This window comes from Peromyscus maniculatus, chromosome 11 (genome assembly GCF_049852395.1).
Source record: "Peromyscus maniculatus bairdii isolate BWxNUB_F1_BW_parent chromosome 11, HU_Pman_BW_mat_3.1, whole genome shotgun sequence".
NCBI classification, from domain to species: domain Eukaryota; kingdom Metazoa; phylum Chordata; class Mammalia; order Rodentia; family Cricetidae; genus Peromyscus; species Peromyscus maniculatus.
This window is the reverse complement of record NC_134862.1, coordinates 48,853,122-48,869,753: the sequence shown is the minus strand read 5'-3', so window position 1 is coordinate 48,869,753 and position 16,632 is coordinate 48,853,122. Positions and strand designations below refer to the sequence as shown.

At 39.1% G+C, this 16,632-nt stretch overlaps 1 protein-coding gene across 4 annotated transcripts in view; it reads right to left on the bottom strand.

Annotated features, from left to right (window-relative positions):
- Nucleotides 1–16,632, bottom strand: part of Dennd1b (DENN domain containing 1B) — a 218,205-nt gene that overhangs the window by 56,099 nt on the left and 145,474 nt on the right. For all 4 annotated transcript variants that reach the window (XM_076547525.1, XM_076547526.1, XM_076547527.1 and 1 more), the window contains one exon: nt 9,829–9,930. In XM_076547525.1, coding sequence (XP_076403640.1) covers nt 9,829–9,930 — 102 coding nt within the window. The remainder of the gene's footprint in view (nt 1–9,828; nt 9,931–16,632) is intronic.

The window sequence follows — 16,632 nt, the reverse complement described above, 5'->3', positions numbered from 1 at the left end:
AGTACTTAGCACATTGGTTTATGGATATTTTAGATCTGAACTCACCATATATGCAAGAAAATGTTACAGATAAATTTTCCTCTGACTCACTTAGAACTGACCCCGGGTAACATTCTGTGTAAGAAACTCTAGGCAAACATTTTAATCAGCTGTGCTTTCAATCTTAGGGAGATCATAATAGAATAAGAAAAATAAATCTACCAAGATGATATGTCAATTCTTAATATCTATGCCCCAAACACAAGGGCAGCCACTTTTGTAAATGAAATGCTACTACAGCTTAAATCACATATTGACCTTTACACACTGATAGTGGGTGTCACAATTAGAGTTTCTATTGCTGTGAAGAGACACCATGACCAAGTCAACTCCTATAAAGAAAAACATCTGAGGTGGTGACTTACAGTATCAGAGTTTTAATCCATTATCATCATCATATCATCACATGGTGCTGGAGCTGAGCGCCCCACATCTTGATCAGCAGGTGACAGGAAGTGAACCATCTCACTGGGCAAGGCTTGAGCATATATGAGACCCCAAAGCCCACCTCCACAGAGATAAACTACCTCAACAAGGCCATACCCACTCCAACAAAGCCACACCTTCTAATAGTGCCACTTACTTTGGGGGCCATTTTCTTTCAAGACACCTTAGGGGAAGACTTCAACAGACAGGTCATTAAAAAAAAAATTCCAAAAAACTAAACTGGAAAATACTGGAGCAAAACCAAATGGACCTAACAGATATCTACCGAATATTTCACCCAAACACAAAGAATATACCTTCTTCTCAGAACTTCATAGAACCTTCTCCAAAACTGACCACAGATTCAGTTGTCACAAAGCAAGTCTCAACAGATACAAGAAAACTGAAATAACTCCCTGCAGCTATCAGACCAACATTGACTACGCTAGATTTCAACAGAAACAACAGAAAATGTACCAACTCATGGAAACTGAACAACTTTCTACTGAATGAAAAATGGTTCAAAACAGAAATAAAAGACTTTCCAGAATGCAATGAAAATGAATACACATTATACCTAAACTGACAGGACACAAGGAAACATCATAAAGGCAATATACAGGAAGCTGATAGCCAACATCAAATGTAATGAAGAGAAACTTAAAGCAATTCCACTAAAATCAGGAACCAGACAAGGCTGTCCGCACTTTCCATCTCTATTCAATGTAGCAGTTTTAGCTAGAGCAATGAGACAATTGAGGGAGCTCAAGGGGATATAAATTGGAGAGGAAGAAGCCAAAAAATCATTATTTGCAGAAGATATGATAGTATATAGAAGTGACCCTAAAAATTCTACCAGGGAACTCCTATAGCCAATAAACAGTTACAGATGATAAATGGGCTGAGAACGAAATCAGGGAGACAACACTGTTCACAACAGTCACAAATAACATAAATACCTTGGTATAATTCTAACCAAGCAAGTGAAAGACCTATATGACAAGAACTTCAAGTCTTTGAAGAAAGAAATTGAAGAAGATATCAAAAGATGGAAAGATCTCTCATCCTCATGGATCTCTAGGATTAACATAGTAAAAATGGCCATCTTATTAAAAGCAATCTACAGATTCAATGCAATCCCCATCAAAATTCCAACACAATTCTTTATACACCTTGAAAGAACAATACTCACCTTCATATGGAAAATAAAAAAACTCAGCATGGCTAAAACAATCCTGTATAATAAAGGAACTTCTGGAGATATCACCATCCCTGTTTTCAAGTTCTACTACAGAGCTATAAGTAATTAAAAACCACATGATACTGGCATAGAAATAGACATGTGGATCAATGGAATCATATTAAAGACCTAGACAGAAATCAACACACCTATGGATACCTGATTTTCAACAACAACAACAACAACAACAACAAAAAGCTAAAATTATACAATGAAAAAAGCAAGCATGTAGTTGGAAGTTTTCCTGTATCCCTCCCGGGGCTGTGGTCAGGACAAATCTTTCCCGCCTGCATTCTGCTTGGTCCCAAATAAACACACAGAGGCTTATATTAGTTATAACTACTTGGCCATTAGCTCAGGCTTATTACTGACTAGCTCTTACATTTAAACTCAGCCCATTTCTGTTCATCTATGTCACTACATATTCTGTGGCTTTACCTGTGTGCAATTACATGCTGCTCCCTGGACAGTGGGCTTGCGTCTCCTCTGCCTCTGCCTTTTTTCTTCCTGTCTCTCTACAGCCTGCCTCTAAGCTGCCTTGCATATATGAGACTTTGCCTCCAACAAGACCACACCTACTCCAACAAGGCCACACTTCCTAATAGTGCCACTTCTTTTTGGGGACCATTTTCTTTCAAATTACCACAGACTGGAACATCAACCCAGTCACAAAATCACTGCCCTACAATTTGTTCTGCCTGCAAGATGTGTTGGGGTAAAGGTGGTACAAAAATTGTGGGAGTGGACAAACATGGGTCCAGCTTGAGACCCATGCCATGAGAGGGTGCCCACCCTTGACACTGCCTGGAGGCCAGGACCCAGAGACTGGATAGCTTAGATAGGATAAAACCCAATATGACTGGCAAAAGAAAAAAGGGGGTAAAAGTCAATGAAATGATTCCTAATGACATTCTGATATTCTCATAGGTGGTGACTAGCCCAGTTGTCATCAGAGAGGCTTCATCCAGCAACTGATGGAAGCAGATGCAGAGACCCACAGCCAAACATAAGGTGGAGCTCAGGGAATCCCGCACAAGATGGGGAGGAAGGATTGTGGGAGCCAGAGGTGTCAAGGACACCACAAGAAAACCCACAGAATCAACTAACCTGTCTCATAGGGGCCCACAGAGACTCAGCCAACAACCAGGGAGCTTGCATGGGTCTAACGTATGCCATCTGCATGTATGTTACAGTTTTGTAGCTTGGTCTTCTTGTGGGACTCCTAACAGTGGGAGCAGGGGCTGTGTCTGACTCTGTCGCCTGCTTTTGGGATTCTTTTCCTTATACTGGGTTGCTTCATCCAGCATTAATACAAAGGAAAGTACCTAGTATTACTGTAATTTGATATACTAGGTTTGGTCGATATTCGTGGGAGGCCTGTCCTTTTCTGAACAGAGACAGAGAAGTAAGTGGGGTGGGGGAGGCTTGGCTTGGAGGAGAGGAGGTGGGGGAGGTGGGGAGAGGGAACTGCAGTCAGGATGTAATATGTGAGAGAAGAATAAATAAAAAATACACCATGCTGTACTTTATAGAGGTGTTTTAGGAAAATATATAGTAGACATTATAATATACAGACACCTCCCCACATTTTGAAGAAATACATGGTTTCCTGCACTGGGCCCACACAATATTGGCCCTGTAAACAATCAGCCCTGAAGAGGAAGAGACTCCTGTGGACCTACTCTTTACTCACTAGTGATGGGTTTTGGGAGAGCTCCAACAGATAGCTCCAAATTCATCATCATAAAAATGACCCTGGTTAAATTCAGTGAGTCACAAACTTGACAGATGTGAACATGAGAGAGAGGACTGTGGAGAGAAGGGGTGGTCCTAGGTGACAGGCAGATGAAAGAGGGCTGTTGTGATAGTGCCAGTGTGTGTGTGTGTGTGTGTGTGTGTGTGTGTGTGTGTGTGTGTGTGTGAAACTGTCTAAGACCAAACTGAATTAATAAAAAATGGACTCTATTAGGTATTGGCAGGTACTTGTTATATAAAAAAGTTGAGTAAATACATGTTTACATGTTTACATTAGCTTATGAAAGAAAGATTTTAGATGAGTAATAAAGGGCAAATTTTCAGCTGAAGTCTTCCTTACCATTTTCTTCCCCAAATGAGTTAGAAATTGCTTTAGCCAATTTTTCTTTTCTTTCGGGGGTGTAGTATGACTATATAAATTAGAGATCCTTTTCTAGTAATCAGATTTCCTGACAGTAACCTACACTGCCAGTCCAAAGGGCCTATAATCATGGAGAGGCCTTGAAGTCACAGAATATATGATTTGGAGATTTAACATGCTAAACTCAGTCATGATCCTAACCTTGAAAAGTATATAAACAAAGGAACTTTTTTTTAACCACTGGATTTAGTAGTAAATAATACACAAAGAAAAATTTCCTTATTAGTACAGTATTAAATGAAGACAAGAGTCTTCAAACATGGCTTCACTCTTCATAAAGCTGCAACATATAAAAAGATAGTTATGTCAAAATCGTGGATTTGAGGAATTATTTCTGGGATTCCATCCAAATCTATTATCTAAACAGGAATTAATCCAAATGGAGCCCACTGTCGTCTGTCTAAGCTATGTGTTTATTTCAGAGTATTACAAAATGTAAGAGGCTAAGGGTATCTGAGGCTTAAAAATAAAGTTTAATTCACCTCACAGATGTGGAACCAAAGCCCCAGAGGAATTTATGAGTCAAATGTCAATGAAAATACAACCCATTAGAACCTAGTCTGGAGACATGACAAAAAAAAATGCCTCCATAAAATGCTTAGCAAAATTAATATTGAATTTAAATACTCAATAGTCAATGCTAATGATAAAGTAAAGCAGGTAGCATTGATGCTTTGTTAAAGAACTACTTAGCAGCAGGGTAGGAGTGCAAGGATGCTGATGAACACAGGGACAGGGTGCATGTTAATCAAGAAGGGTTTCTGAGAACTACTTTACAACATGGTTACCACAGTTCAGGATAATTAATATTTGTTTCCAATTTTCTGAGTAAATTTTGTGTGTGCTCACTACCAAAAACTATGTCAGATTATAATTAGCTAGCAGAATGTGATCACCCCACACCCTGTATGTGGTTACAATTATGTGTCTATGTCAGTACATGTCAAACCATCATACTGAATCCCTTCAACATTTGGTTACTGTCAATTAAAGTTTCCAAGTCAAATATAAAATATTATGAAGTTAATTAAATGGTAAAAAGGACTTAAAGGTTCCTCTCTGTGTGCCTTTGTTTTAGTTAGGGATTCTTTTATTGTGGAAAAAAAAATACAATGTCCAAAAGCAATTTGAGGAAATGCTTTAATTCATCTTACAGTTTGTAGTCCATTATCTAAAAAGTAGGGCAGAAATTACAGGAAGGAACCTGGAGGTAGGTACTGATGCAGAGGCCATGAAGAAGTGCTGCTTACTTTACTGGTTTGCTACTCGTGGCTTGCTCAGTTGCTTTCTGATAGCACCCAGGACCACCAAGTCCAGAGGTGGCTCCATTTACAATCACTTCCACATCAATCACTAGTTGAGAAAATACCCTACAGGCTTGTGCACATCCCAACCTGATGAAGGCATTTTCTCAACTGAGGTTCCTTCCTCTAGCATGTTTGTAATTGACAAAAATGAACCTGCGTAGCCTCCCTCTACTGAAAAGATCACGACAGTGTCAGATTCCCTTTGCCTCTCTTATAGTTTGTCATTTTTTTATCATATATCTTAAGTATAATTTTTGGTCATTTGGACATTATATAAAAGAACTCAACATACACATATGAATGTTTTTGTGATATTTCATTCACATCATTCATTTTCACTGTTACTACAGTTCATTCTTTTCTCTGCTGCAGTGTTCTATTACATTACAATCTGTTCATTTAAAAACTTTCCCCAAGTCCGGGAGGTGGTGGCACACACCTTTAATCCCAGCACTCGGGAAGCAGAGCCAGGCGGATCTTTGTGAGTTCAAGGCCAGCATGGTCTATAGAGTGAGTTCCAGGACAGGCACCAAAACTACACAAAGAAACCTTGTCTCAAAGAAAAAAAATTTCCCCAGGCTGGAGAGATGGCTCAGCAGTTAAATGCACCTGCTGCTCTTCCAGAGACCAGAGTTCAGTTCCCATGATGCACTCTGAGGAAGTTCACAATCTCCTGTAACTCCAGATCAGGGGATCTGACACCCTCTTCTAACATCTGTGGGCACTGCATGCATGTTCACATAAAATAAATCAAAACCCCCTTTCTCTTTCTCTAGTGTTTTATGGTTGAAATACATTATGCATGGACATAAATCTCTTCTTCTTTACTCAATTTGGATATACTGAACTTTGCCATTCAATAAATGGAGTATTTCATTGGTTCAGTTATGATGCTTTCAACTCTTGTCTCATCTCTGTTTTCTGACCTAACGATTGGGATTACATGGATGTGGACATTTTCATTATACAATCTACCAATCTTATCTATTGTTTGTCTCTATGCACTATATTCTGAATGGTTTCTATTTCATACAGCATTTCAGTTCAAGAAATCTCTCTACACTTAGATCTAACCTACAGATGAAACTGTTTCTCTGAAGTTCAATGATTATATAATTCTTTAATGAGATTTTGTTGTACCATTGTAATAAATAGACTTTGCATTCTTTAAAGTTGCTTTTCCTAAATATTTTAAAGTTTCTGTTTCTTCATTCTAATATGTAAATGTGGATATTTCTATTCCATTTCTGATGCTGACAGTAATAGGACCCTCTCTGAGTTAGTGTCTACTTATGACCCTGCTGGTGACGTTCATGATTTGCTTTCTTGTCTGTTCAATGATTTTAACATTTAAGAGTGAGTTTACCTTAAAACTTTAGCAAAGAGATGAGGTAGCCATGGCTTTTATTTCAGGTCACTTTTTTATCTAGCCCCCCCCCCTCATTGCACATTTCCAGGGAAATGAGTGCTGGTCTTGTGCTTTAGCTGCTACACTTTTGATTCCCTCAGTAAGTCAGTTTTCTGACTCTACCCTGTCATACTGCCAGAGATAAGTTCATGTTAATTATTTCATTAAAACCACATGCTACTGCTGTGGATCCAAGTACTGTTAATTTGGAAGCATAATTATTGCTTAGAGAGACCCTGAGTAGTTTTAGATGCTTAATAGATACAAATTCCTTACGAAGCAGAGCAATCCCCTGTACCAAGTACACACTGTTCTGTTCTCTCCATCCTGACAGTAATATCTTTGAAGATATATGTGTGTTTATCAACTGGCTCTTTTTTTAGAAGTATAGAAAGCTCAACAAGAATCTTCCCTTTTTTCAGGGCTATCTTCAAATATTGCACTGTTAAGAGACAAACCATGATATAATTTCTAAATGACCTATCTGTCAATATTATTTTATGAGTCATAAAATGGTAGGAATTCTAGATGATGGTGCATTTGTCTGTATAAAACTGTCAAGTTCTCCTAATGAGGGTTCTGCTGTCAATGACCATTTTCATATTAAGCATTTTTAAGAGATCTTACTCCTTCATTTATGTTTCTGTGTTTGTGAGGTTTGCCACATATGTGGGCTGCTTGAGGAGTCCCGAAGGGCTTCAGATCCCCAGGAGCTGGAGTTACAGGCGGCTAGAAGCCAACTACCATGACGCTGTCTGAAAAGCAGCAAGCATTTTAACAGTGAGCCATCTCTTCAGGCCGATCCATACAGGATTTCCAACCAAGGTACACTTTCATAACAATTATATATGTATATATACATATATTTGTATTTTGTTAATGTAAGTTCTTTAAGAATGAGGGAGGTAATAAAATTTGCTGAGCAGCTGCAAGCTGTTCTTATGAACTTCATCACAATCCTGTGAAATTCATGGTAATATTTCTATTTTCTAGGAAAGAAAATATGTACTTATGACAAAATTAAGATTAAGCCAACTATACATGACTATTAAAACAGAAAGATTTTAAAACTAAAATAGAATACTTTTAAAATAAGATTTATTATGCTATATTAACTTTGATTAATTTAGTTACAGAATCTCATAGTCACAAGGAATTACCAGTGAGAGACCCTTAGGGAGGTAACTATCACTGAATCCCTGAGCCAGATGAAATCTGATCCTCACAACTCATTTTGACTAAATTTGAGTGTGTGTGTCATACGCATGTCACAGTGACTACGTGGAAGTCAGGAACAACTTGCAGGCTTTGGTTCTCTCCTTTCTTCCCTTCGGGGACCAGGGATAGAACTCAGGCTGTAAAGTGTGGTGGCAATTACCTTCACCCCAAGTCATCTCAATAGCCCACAACTCATTTTTAATAATGGAATGTGGTGTAGCTTCTTTGTAGATTAAAAGCACACACACACAAAGAACGTAGTAACAACTCATGCACACATTAGGTGATTTGGGGACGGCATGCTTATGTTCTAGCATTTCATTTAGTATCAGCTTGGAGACACCAAGAGACAGGGAGCTCAAGGAACAACTTCATCTTAGGAAATTCATACACCTGTCATATATGCCTCTCCTTAAGGGAAAACTTTACTATTTAGAAGACAGTTCTATTACCACAGAACATATTCTAGCCAGAGATTATTTAATTCATCAAACTATAAATAGCATTAACTTATCATCACACTGCTTTCTTAATTTGAAGGTAACTTTAAACTCTATGTCATTTCTCCACAGTTTGGTTAGTCTGGTATCTTCTCAAAGGCACTGCGTGTTTGGATCCTAGCCTTGAACTGCTTACAACACAGTGTAGGTATGAGTAAATGCTATACTCACAGAGAGAGCTTTATTCTTAAAACTGGCACACAGAATAAGAAAAACCAAATAGTAATAAGTGAATTTATATCATATAAATAGAAAGAAAGACAACCTAATACAAGAGACTTGTAATCACACGGCACAAACAAACAAAAAATACTGCTGAAGGCTGTAGAGATTGTTCAACATTTAGAAGTACTTTCTGCTCTTGCAGAGGGTGAGCATTCAGTTCCTAGTATCCACAGAGGATGTGACTTCCCCTGGCCTCCAAGGGCTCCTGTAAACATTTGATATATATAAAATTCACATAAGCATACACATATAAAAATTAAAAAAAGAAAAGAAAAAGAAAAGGCATGTGCCTTTCGTCTGAACACTTGAGAGGCGTGGGCAGGTAGATCTTTGTGAGTTCAAGGACAATATGGTTTACTTATCAAGTTCCAGGCCAGCAAAGGATATGTAATAAGACCCTGTCTCAAAAAAACCAAAAGATCCAGTGTCCATGAAAACTATAATATCTGAATTTTGATGTCAATCTTTGCTATTCTGAAATAGCAATTGGATCTCCTGAACGAAACTGAGGACACACACTATAACTGTGATTTAAAATTATATTATAAACTGGATTATACTATGAGGAGCTCAGTCTGTTTATGTCGGCTTACGTCTGTGGATGTTAAGCCGTCCTTAAAGCACACCTGAGCTTATCAACATTTTATGGGACATTTAAAATATTTTTCTTTCATTTTTAAGGTTATAATATGATTACATCATTTCTCTCATCCCTTTCCTTCTTCCACACCCTCCATACACTCCAAATAATTATACCATTTCTCCCTTCCCTTTCCTACCCTCAAACTCTCCCCTATGCCCCTCCTTGCCTACTTTCAAACTCACAGCCTCTTTTCTCATTAATTCTTATTGCATTTATATATATATATTATAATATATAATATATATATATTATACACACACACACACACAAATATATTACACACACTATATTCCTAATATAGCCTGCTCAGTCCGTATGTTTTTAGGGCTGACCATCAGTACTGGACAACCAACTGTTGTGTTCTTCCCTGGAGAAGACTATTCTCCCACTCTCAGCGGTCCTTAGCATTTCAACAGCATTCTCAGTGGTCCTTAGCATTTCAACAGCATACAGTATTTCCAGAGTGCTCCACCACAGGAGTACTACAAGGCATTCTTCTGTTTACCATACAAAGAAAACTTCCTGATTCAGAAAAGACTTTTCTCGGGACATGGGTTTTTTACTTGGATGTAGTTTCAGGGTGGCAGAACTGTGTTGAATGGCAGTGTTCTCTGGACAGCTCAAATGTGTGTAGGCTCACTCTTACCTGCTTAAACAGTTGAAGGTTAACTGCAGTTTCCAGGAACTGTTTCATCACACTAGAGCGGTGCTTTACAAAGCTCTCCTCACAGAAGGTGATGGGCTCACCCTAGACAGAAATAAAGATTTTTGGGACATCAATAAAAGGTCAGTCACAGAGAACTAGTCTTTTTAGAAAACAAATGGAGGGTCACAGGGGGACATGTGATACAAAACTAACAAACTAACCCCACATTGGGGCCCAGGCTAGTAGAAATAGCGCTGTACTGAAAACCCTGTCAACAGGCCCTGAAGCTCTTAAAACTGCTCAAATTCAGTCCCTCAGAAAAGAGTAAGTCCCTTAAATGCAAATATTTGACACTGTCAGATTGAATTTGAAGTATAAAAATGACATGTATACTTGAAAAACTTGAAAATCCCTTTTCTTGATGATTGGACAAGATTCTTTTTTCAAGTGTGATTTCTTTTTGTGATTGTCATGCATGAGTGTTTTGGTTGCATGTATGCAGGCTTGATGCCTCTGGAAGTCAGAGGAGGCCATCAGATCCCTGGGATCTGGAGTTACAAATGGTTGTGAGACATCATGTCATTCTGGGAATTGAAAACAGGTTCTCTGCAAGAGAAGTCAGTGCTCTCGACCACTGAGTCATTTCTCCAGCCCCAACAACATTCGTGCTGTAAAGGCTGCTGCCTGATTTTGCCCCTTATATTACTCATGATCTTTGGTTTTCAAATAATGGAAGTTTTTATAATCACCTTCTCTTAATGACTACAAATACAATTCTGACTCAATATTCTGGAGTAAGTTCCACTTGGTGATGGTCTTTGTGCTAAGCAAACATATCTTTGAAGTGTCTGATGGGTACTCTACAAGATGTTCCTTCTCTCCATCAACAAGGACTTACACTTCACACCATACAGACTGCATTTGCTCCAGTTACTCTCATATGGCTGCAGAGTCATCACTGTTGGCTGATTCCTCCCAATGCCCCAATACTTCAACAGTCCACTGGCCTACTTGATCTGCATGTGCACATAGACACACAGTAAGTGATGATATTTCATGATCAAAATGAAAGTGGAGACTAATGGCAATTCATTTGCTACAATGAATTTTGTGGCAATCCTTGTGTTGCAGTGAAGAGTTAAAAAGCATGCTAGAATTCTGAAAAGCTGTCAATTATAACTTAATTGTCAAAGAGACTCAGAGCTCTGATTTATAGGAATCTATAAATAGTAAAATGCTACAATTTGGCTCTGGCATAGACAAAAGTATCAGTCCCCTTCACATTAACCTTGAATTGAATGGCATGAAAATAGGAACTTGGCTTGGGATCTTTTTGTAAAATTGTACTTGTGTGTTCTATGTGTGCATCTGTGATGCAAGAGATAGATGCTAGGCTGTCAGGTGTCTTCATCTATTGCCTTTCATCTTGTTTGTGAGACAGAATCTCTCACTGAACCTGTAGTTGACTGATCTCCATGTTCCTCCACCCCTCCACCCTGAGCTAGGATATCAGATGCAGCACACCCAATTTTTGACAGAATGCTGAGGATCTGAACTCAGGTCCTGATGCTTGAGCAGAAAGTACTTTACCCTCAAGCCATTGCCACCAAGTGTGCTTGCCTTGTCAGAGACCAGAAGTAACAGGAATAATCAATGATAGCCAGGAACCTTCAAAATGATGAGCCAAAATACAACATTCTGACTTTAACATTCCTTTATTTTATTGTGTGTAGATGTATACCTGCATGTATGTATGTCTACTATGTCAGTGGTGCCTGCTGAGAGCAAAAGAATGCATCAGAGGCCCTGGAGCTGGAGGTGCAAATGGTTGTGAGCCACCATGTGGGTATCTGGAACCAAACCCTGGTCCTCTGCAAGGAGGATGAATTCAATGCAATGGACTGACTTGCAGGGTAGAGGAAATTTTAAGACAGTACAGAATAAAGGATATAGCATGCTTACTGTTCAGTGCTTTTAGCTAGGTTAACACTGAAAATTCTGAGCAAAACACAGAGCATAAAATGTAAACAACATTTAAGCTGCCAAGGATGTAGACGAGTTGGTAGAACACTTGCTTAGCATGCATTGACGTCCTAGGTTCAATCTCTAGCACCACATAAACTGAGTGTGGTGGTGTACCCCTATAATCTCAGCACGTGAGAGGAGGATGCCAGAGGATCAGAAGTTCAGAGTGGTGGAAGGCACAGAGTCTCTTGTGCTCACAGATAAGCACTAGGGGAACCAGGGATGTTAAACACACAGGGATGTTGTGGTGGTTTGAATAGGTATGGCCACCACAGACTCATGTGTTTGACTGCTTGGCCCATAGGAAGTGGCACTACTAGGAGGTGTGGCTTTGTTGGAGTGGATGTACCCTTGCTGGAGTATGGGTGACCTTGGAGGAAGTGTGTCACTGTGGAGGCAGGCTTTGAGGTCTCATATATGTTCAAGCCATGCCCACTGAGACAGTTTTTCCTTCTGCTGCCTGCAGATCAATGGATAATAGACTGAACCTCAGAAATTGTAAGCCAGCCTCAATTAAATGTTTTCTTTATAAGAGTTGCCATGGTCATGGTGTCTCTTTACAGCAATAGAAGCCCTAACTAAGACAGATGTTTCTTCAAAGAGAGAGATGTATACCCTGTTTTCCAGCAGAAGTCTGGGACCAGAAGTGGTTAACAGCCTGGTGACCATTGCACTGTATAGCCGAGCCCAGACTCTTCCCTGGGTGCTTACTATGAGCTTCTTTTTCTCAAAGAACCTATCTTTATGGAAGACATGACATGTACTTTACAAAGAGTTTCAATGTAGTCAAGTCTTCAGCTTTGGTGCACATGGGATTGAGTTAATTATTACCAGGAAACTTTTCACCAAATTGTGTTTTCCTTAAAAATGCCTAAATAAATGACTCGGGGTCAGACTCCCAAAGTCTGAACCAATACTAGCTACTGAGTCAGAATGAACCAAGCTGCCTTCTTGCCTCCTGCAGATCATTACTGTGCTGGCTGTGGTGGTTACAAAGACACACACACCATCCCCTGCCCCCCCCCTCGCACTGCATGATAGCATCTTTGGCTATATATTGATTTTTGAGGCCAGCCTGTGGCTGAGGAGCCTTTCTTCAGAGGAGATGAAAGGAGGGAAGGGGAGGGCAAAGGAGGTAAGGCAAGGGATCAAGATAAGTGCATACTTTGCACAGGGAACTTGAGAACAAGACTTCATCCATCAAAGGATCCAAACTTATTTCAGAAACTTTCATTTAAAAGGAGAGTGTCTGAAAACGAATGCCCAAGCATAGAACGTTCCTACAGGGCATCTTGCTTAGAGCTACCTAGATAATTATTTTGCCAGGTTCAGTCAGATGGGCCCTCAGTGATTACTGTACCAACAGTTCATAGGGCCCCAGATATATCTCATGCTGGCAGGAGAACTGCTGTCAACCACAAGATGCTGATTATAAAGACACAAGAAATGTAAAAAGTAAGGGGATGGAGGTTTGCACCAATCAGTACATGAAAACTATCAGTAAAGACAGACAACTGTAACGGAGTTGGATTCACTGTAGCCTAGGACACAATGGAGTCTAGGGTATAGTTGTCAAGAATATAGGATTTCTCCTAGAAAGAGCTACAGGCACCCACAGGACATGGTATGAGAGAACCTATATGTGTTAAGTGATACACACACAGAGATGGGCCTACCCAAGCCCACTGGAGCCCAGGTAATGTCAACACTAGCCCACATATGTCAGACTTAGAGCTTCAGGTTTAGTGGTCACCCTGCTGGATTCTGGATTTCTTTGATCCAGAATTTCCTACAATCATTCTTCCATTTTGGAATAGGAACTTTTTTTTTTTCTTCTGTTTAGTTGTATACTGGAAATGTACAACTTGGTTTTTCTTTTACAGTGGTTCATATCTAACAGTTTAGAGACTTTGGGATTTGGGCTTTTGAACAGTCTTCAGACTGGTAAGACCATAAGAACTCTGAAGTAATATGAATTGTTTGGTACATTACCATAAGGCTGTGAACCCTGGGGGCCATAGGCAACATGATATAGTCTAATCTATCCCTCCAGGCTCATTAGTTTGAATACTTGATCCTCACCTGGGGGTGGGGGGACCTTAGAAGGTTATGGAATCTTTGGGATCTGAGACCCAGCTAGCAGAAATGGCCAGCTTTGTGGGTTTTATTTGCTTTTGAGTCAAGCCCAGCTCATTCCTTATGTACCAGATGTAAGGAGCCTCTGCTACATGCACCCTTGTCATGAACTCCACCACTTAGTTCCGGCCAGGCCTCTCTGCACTAAAATAAACCTTTCTTTGATAAGTTGCTTCTACTCTTTATTTTGTCACAGGAAGAACAGTACCTAACATCCTGTGCAAACAACCCAAGAAGTAGAACTATTTTTTGTCTCAAAAAGAAAACCAAAGCACTAAGAGTTCAACTTGCATGAAGTCATAAAGCACCTCAGTTCAGGATTCAAGCACAGATCGTATGGTTCCCAGGTATTGTACACTTAACAATTTTCTTTAAGTCATAGAGCATAGAAGTTCTAAGTCATATATTTGCATTCTTAAAAATTAGTTAACTTATTGCTGGCTAAATTAAACGAAAAAAAAAAAAACCTAACTACCCAATACTCTGTGTAAATCTCTTTATTATAACTATATTTTTCTCTGTAAGGAAGAGCAAGAACAATTAATTTTTCAATTATACAAGCATGCTATTTACAAAACATACGCTGGGGGCCGTAAGAAAATTAGAATTGCTTCTCAGACATCTTAAATTTTAAAACATGTTACATTTTAGAAATGCTTGCATATAAATTTAATATTTATGTAGTAATACATAAATAACCCTGCTGGAAATTCCTTCAAAATCCACCTGCAAGTAGTGCCAAAATACTACCTCTACCTCTTTACCATCTTTCAGATTTGGGCCTCTGGTCAGCCTTGATGCTATTCACTGGAGTGCTTTCTTCTTTTTTCAATTAGGATATGAGTCATAACTATCTCTATTATCATTCAACTCTGACCTAACATGACATTGCCATCTGTGATGGTTTGGAAGGAAATGGCCCCCAAAGGGACTGGCACTATCAGGAGGTATGGCCTTGTTGAAGGAAGTATGTCACTGTTGGGGTGGGCTTTGATGTCTCTTTTGCTCAATCTTCCCTCAGTGTGACTGTCAGTCAACTTCCTGTTACCTGAAAGATGTAGGACTCTCAACAACTAGCACCACATCTGCCTGTCCTGATGATAATGGACTCAACCTCTGAAACTGTAAGTGAGCCACCCCCAATTAAAAGTTTTCTTTACAAGAGTTGCTGTGGTCATATGTCTCTTCAAAGCAATGAAAACCATAACTATGACACCATTAAAAGTTTATTTTCTGGGGACAGGAAAGATGGCTCAATAGTTAAGTGCATTCCATTACCAGCAACCACATGGTGGCTCTCAACCAATCTTAACTCTAATTCCAGGGTATTTGGTATGTACATGGCATGTACATGGTATACATGCATGCAAAAACATTAATATACATATTTAAAATTAATTTTAAAAATTAAGAAAACTTTCTAATGCCATGCTCTTTGTTTCTGTGGTATAAAAATAAGTTAAACATGAGTATTAACTATATGATAAAGATGAAACACTACAGACTGATATAAAGAATCCACTGCAACTGCTATTTACCAATTCTGTATGACTCTTAAAGTCTTGGTTCTTATCTTTTTTGAGGACATGGTGAACAATATTGATCATCTCCCTAGAAAAATATACACACTCAACTGGTACCTTGTCAAGGTTTGTCTTAGTTTCATAAAATTCATAAGCATGAATTATATGCTTATTATTCCCAGACATAATTTACCAAGTAGTAAAAACTACCACCTCAGCCTCCATCACTATCAGATCCTCAACAGACAGAGTTATATCCTATTTTTGTTGAGAAATATTAGAGAAGGCCTATTAGAGCAGTGTTCTGCTTACAATCGCTAAAGTTTTAGTTTTATTCACATATCTCAAACAGAGTGTGAAGTACATTCTTTACAATTATGTGGTACACTACTTAGTTCTACTTTAGATGGAAATATGGAATAAAACCCACATTATAGATAAATCAAAAAATATTTCCAGTATAATATATTCCATCCTGCTGCTTAGAATATTGAGACAAAGCAATCACAGAAACTGTATTTTTGTGCTCATAATAAAATCCAAAGCACTTATGCACTGAGACTATATATCTCACTGCACCCATTACATAAATCATCACCATCACATGGTACCTGACTGAAAGGACCTAACAGAAGAGAGGCTTATTACCATGATGAGGGAGGTGTGGCAGTGAGGTCGCTGCCAACAGTGTGATCACAGACAGGAGAGAAAGACTTGAAGGAAATGGTCTCTTCGAGCTACAACAGCTCAGATGCACCTATGAAACCAGAGGCTGTGGCAGCAGACACAGGGCCCACACAGGTTCAGGCTAGACGGGGTTCAAGCATTGAAAGGACGAAGGTGACATGGGCTCCTGCCCTCAGCTGAAAGCCATTTGCAATTAATACACACTTGCACAGGAAAATTTAGTTTTCATCAATGGAGTCTCTCTCGGTAGATTAACCAACCACACCTTAGAGTAGGCTCCGTGCCCCAGCAGTAGACGATCAATACAAAATGAAATCAATGGTTGTAGACTTGTTTGTCTCACACCACAGTGCTATGTTTTGGAGCTTGGTTTTGTTGTTTGTTTCTTATTGGTCATTTGCTTATTTATTATGGTTTCCAATTTTGTGCTTTT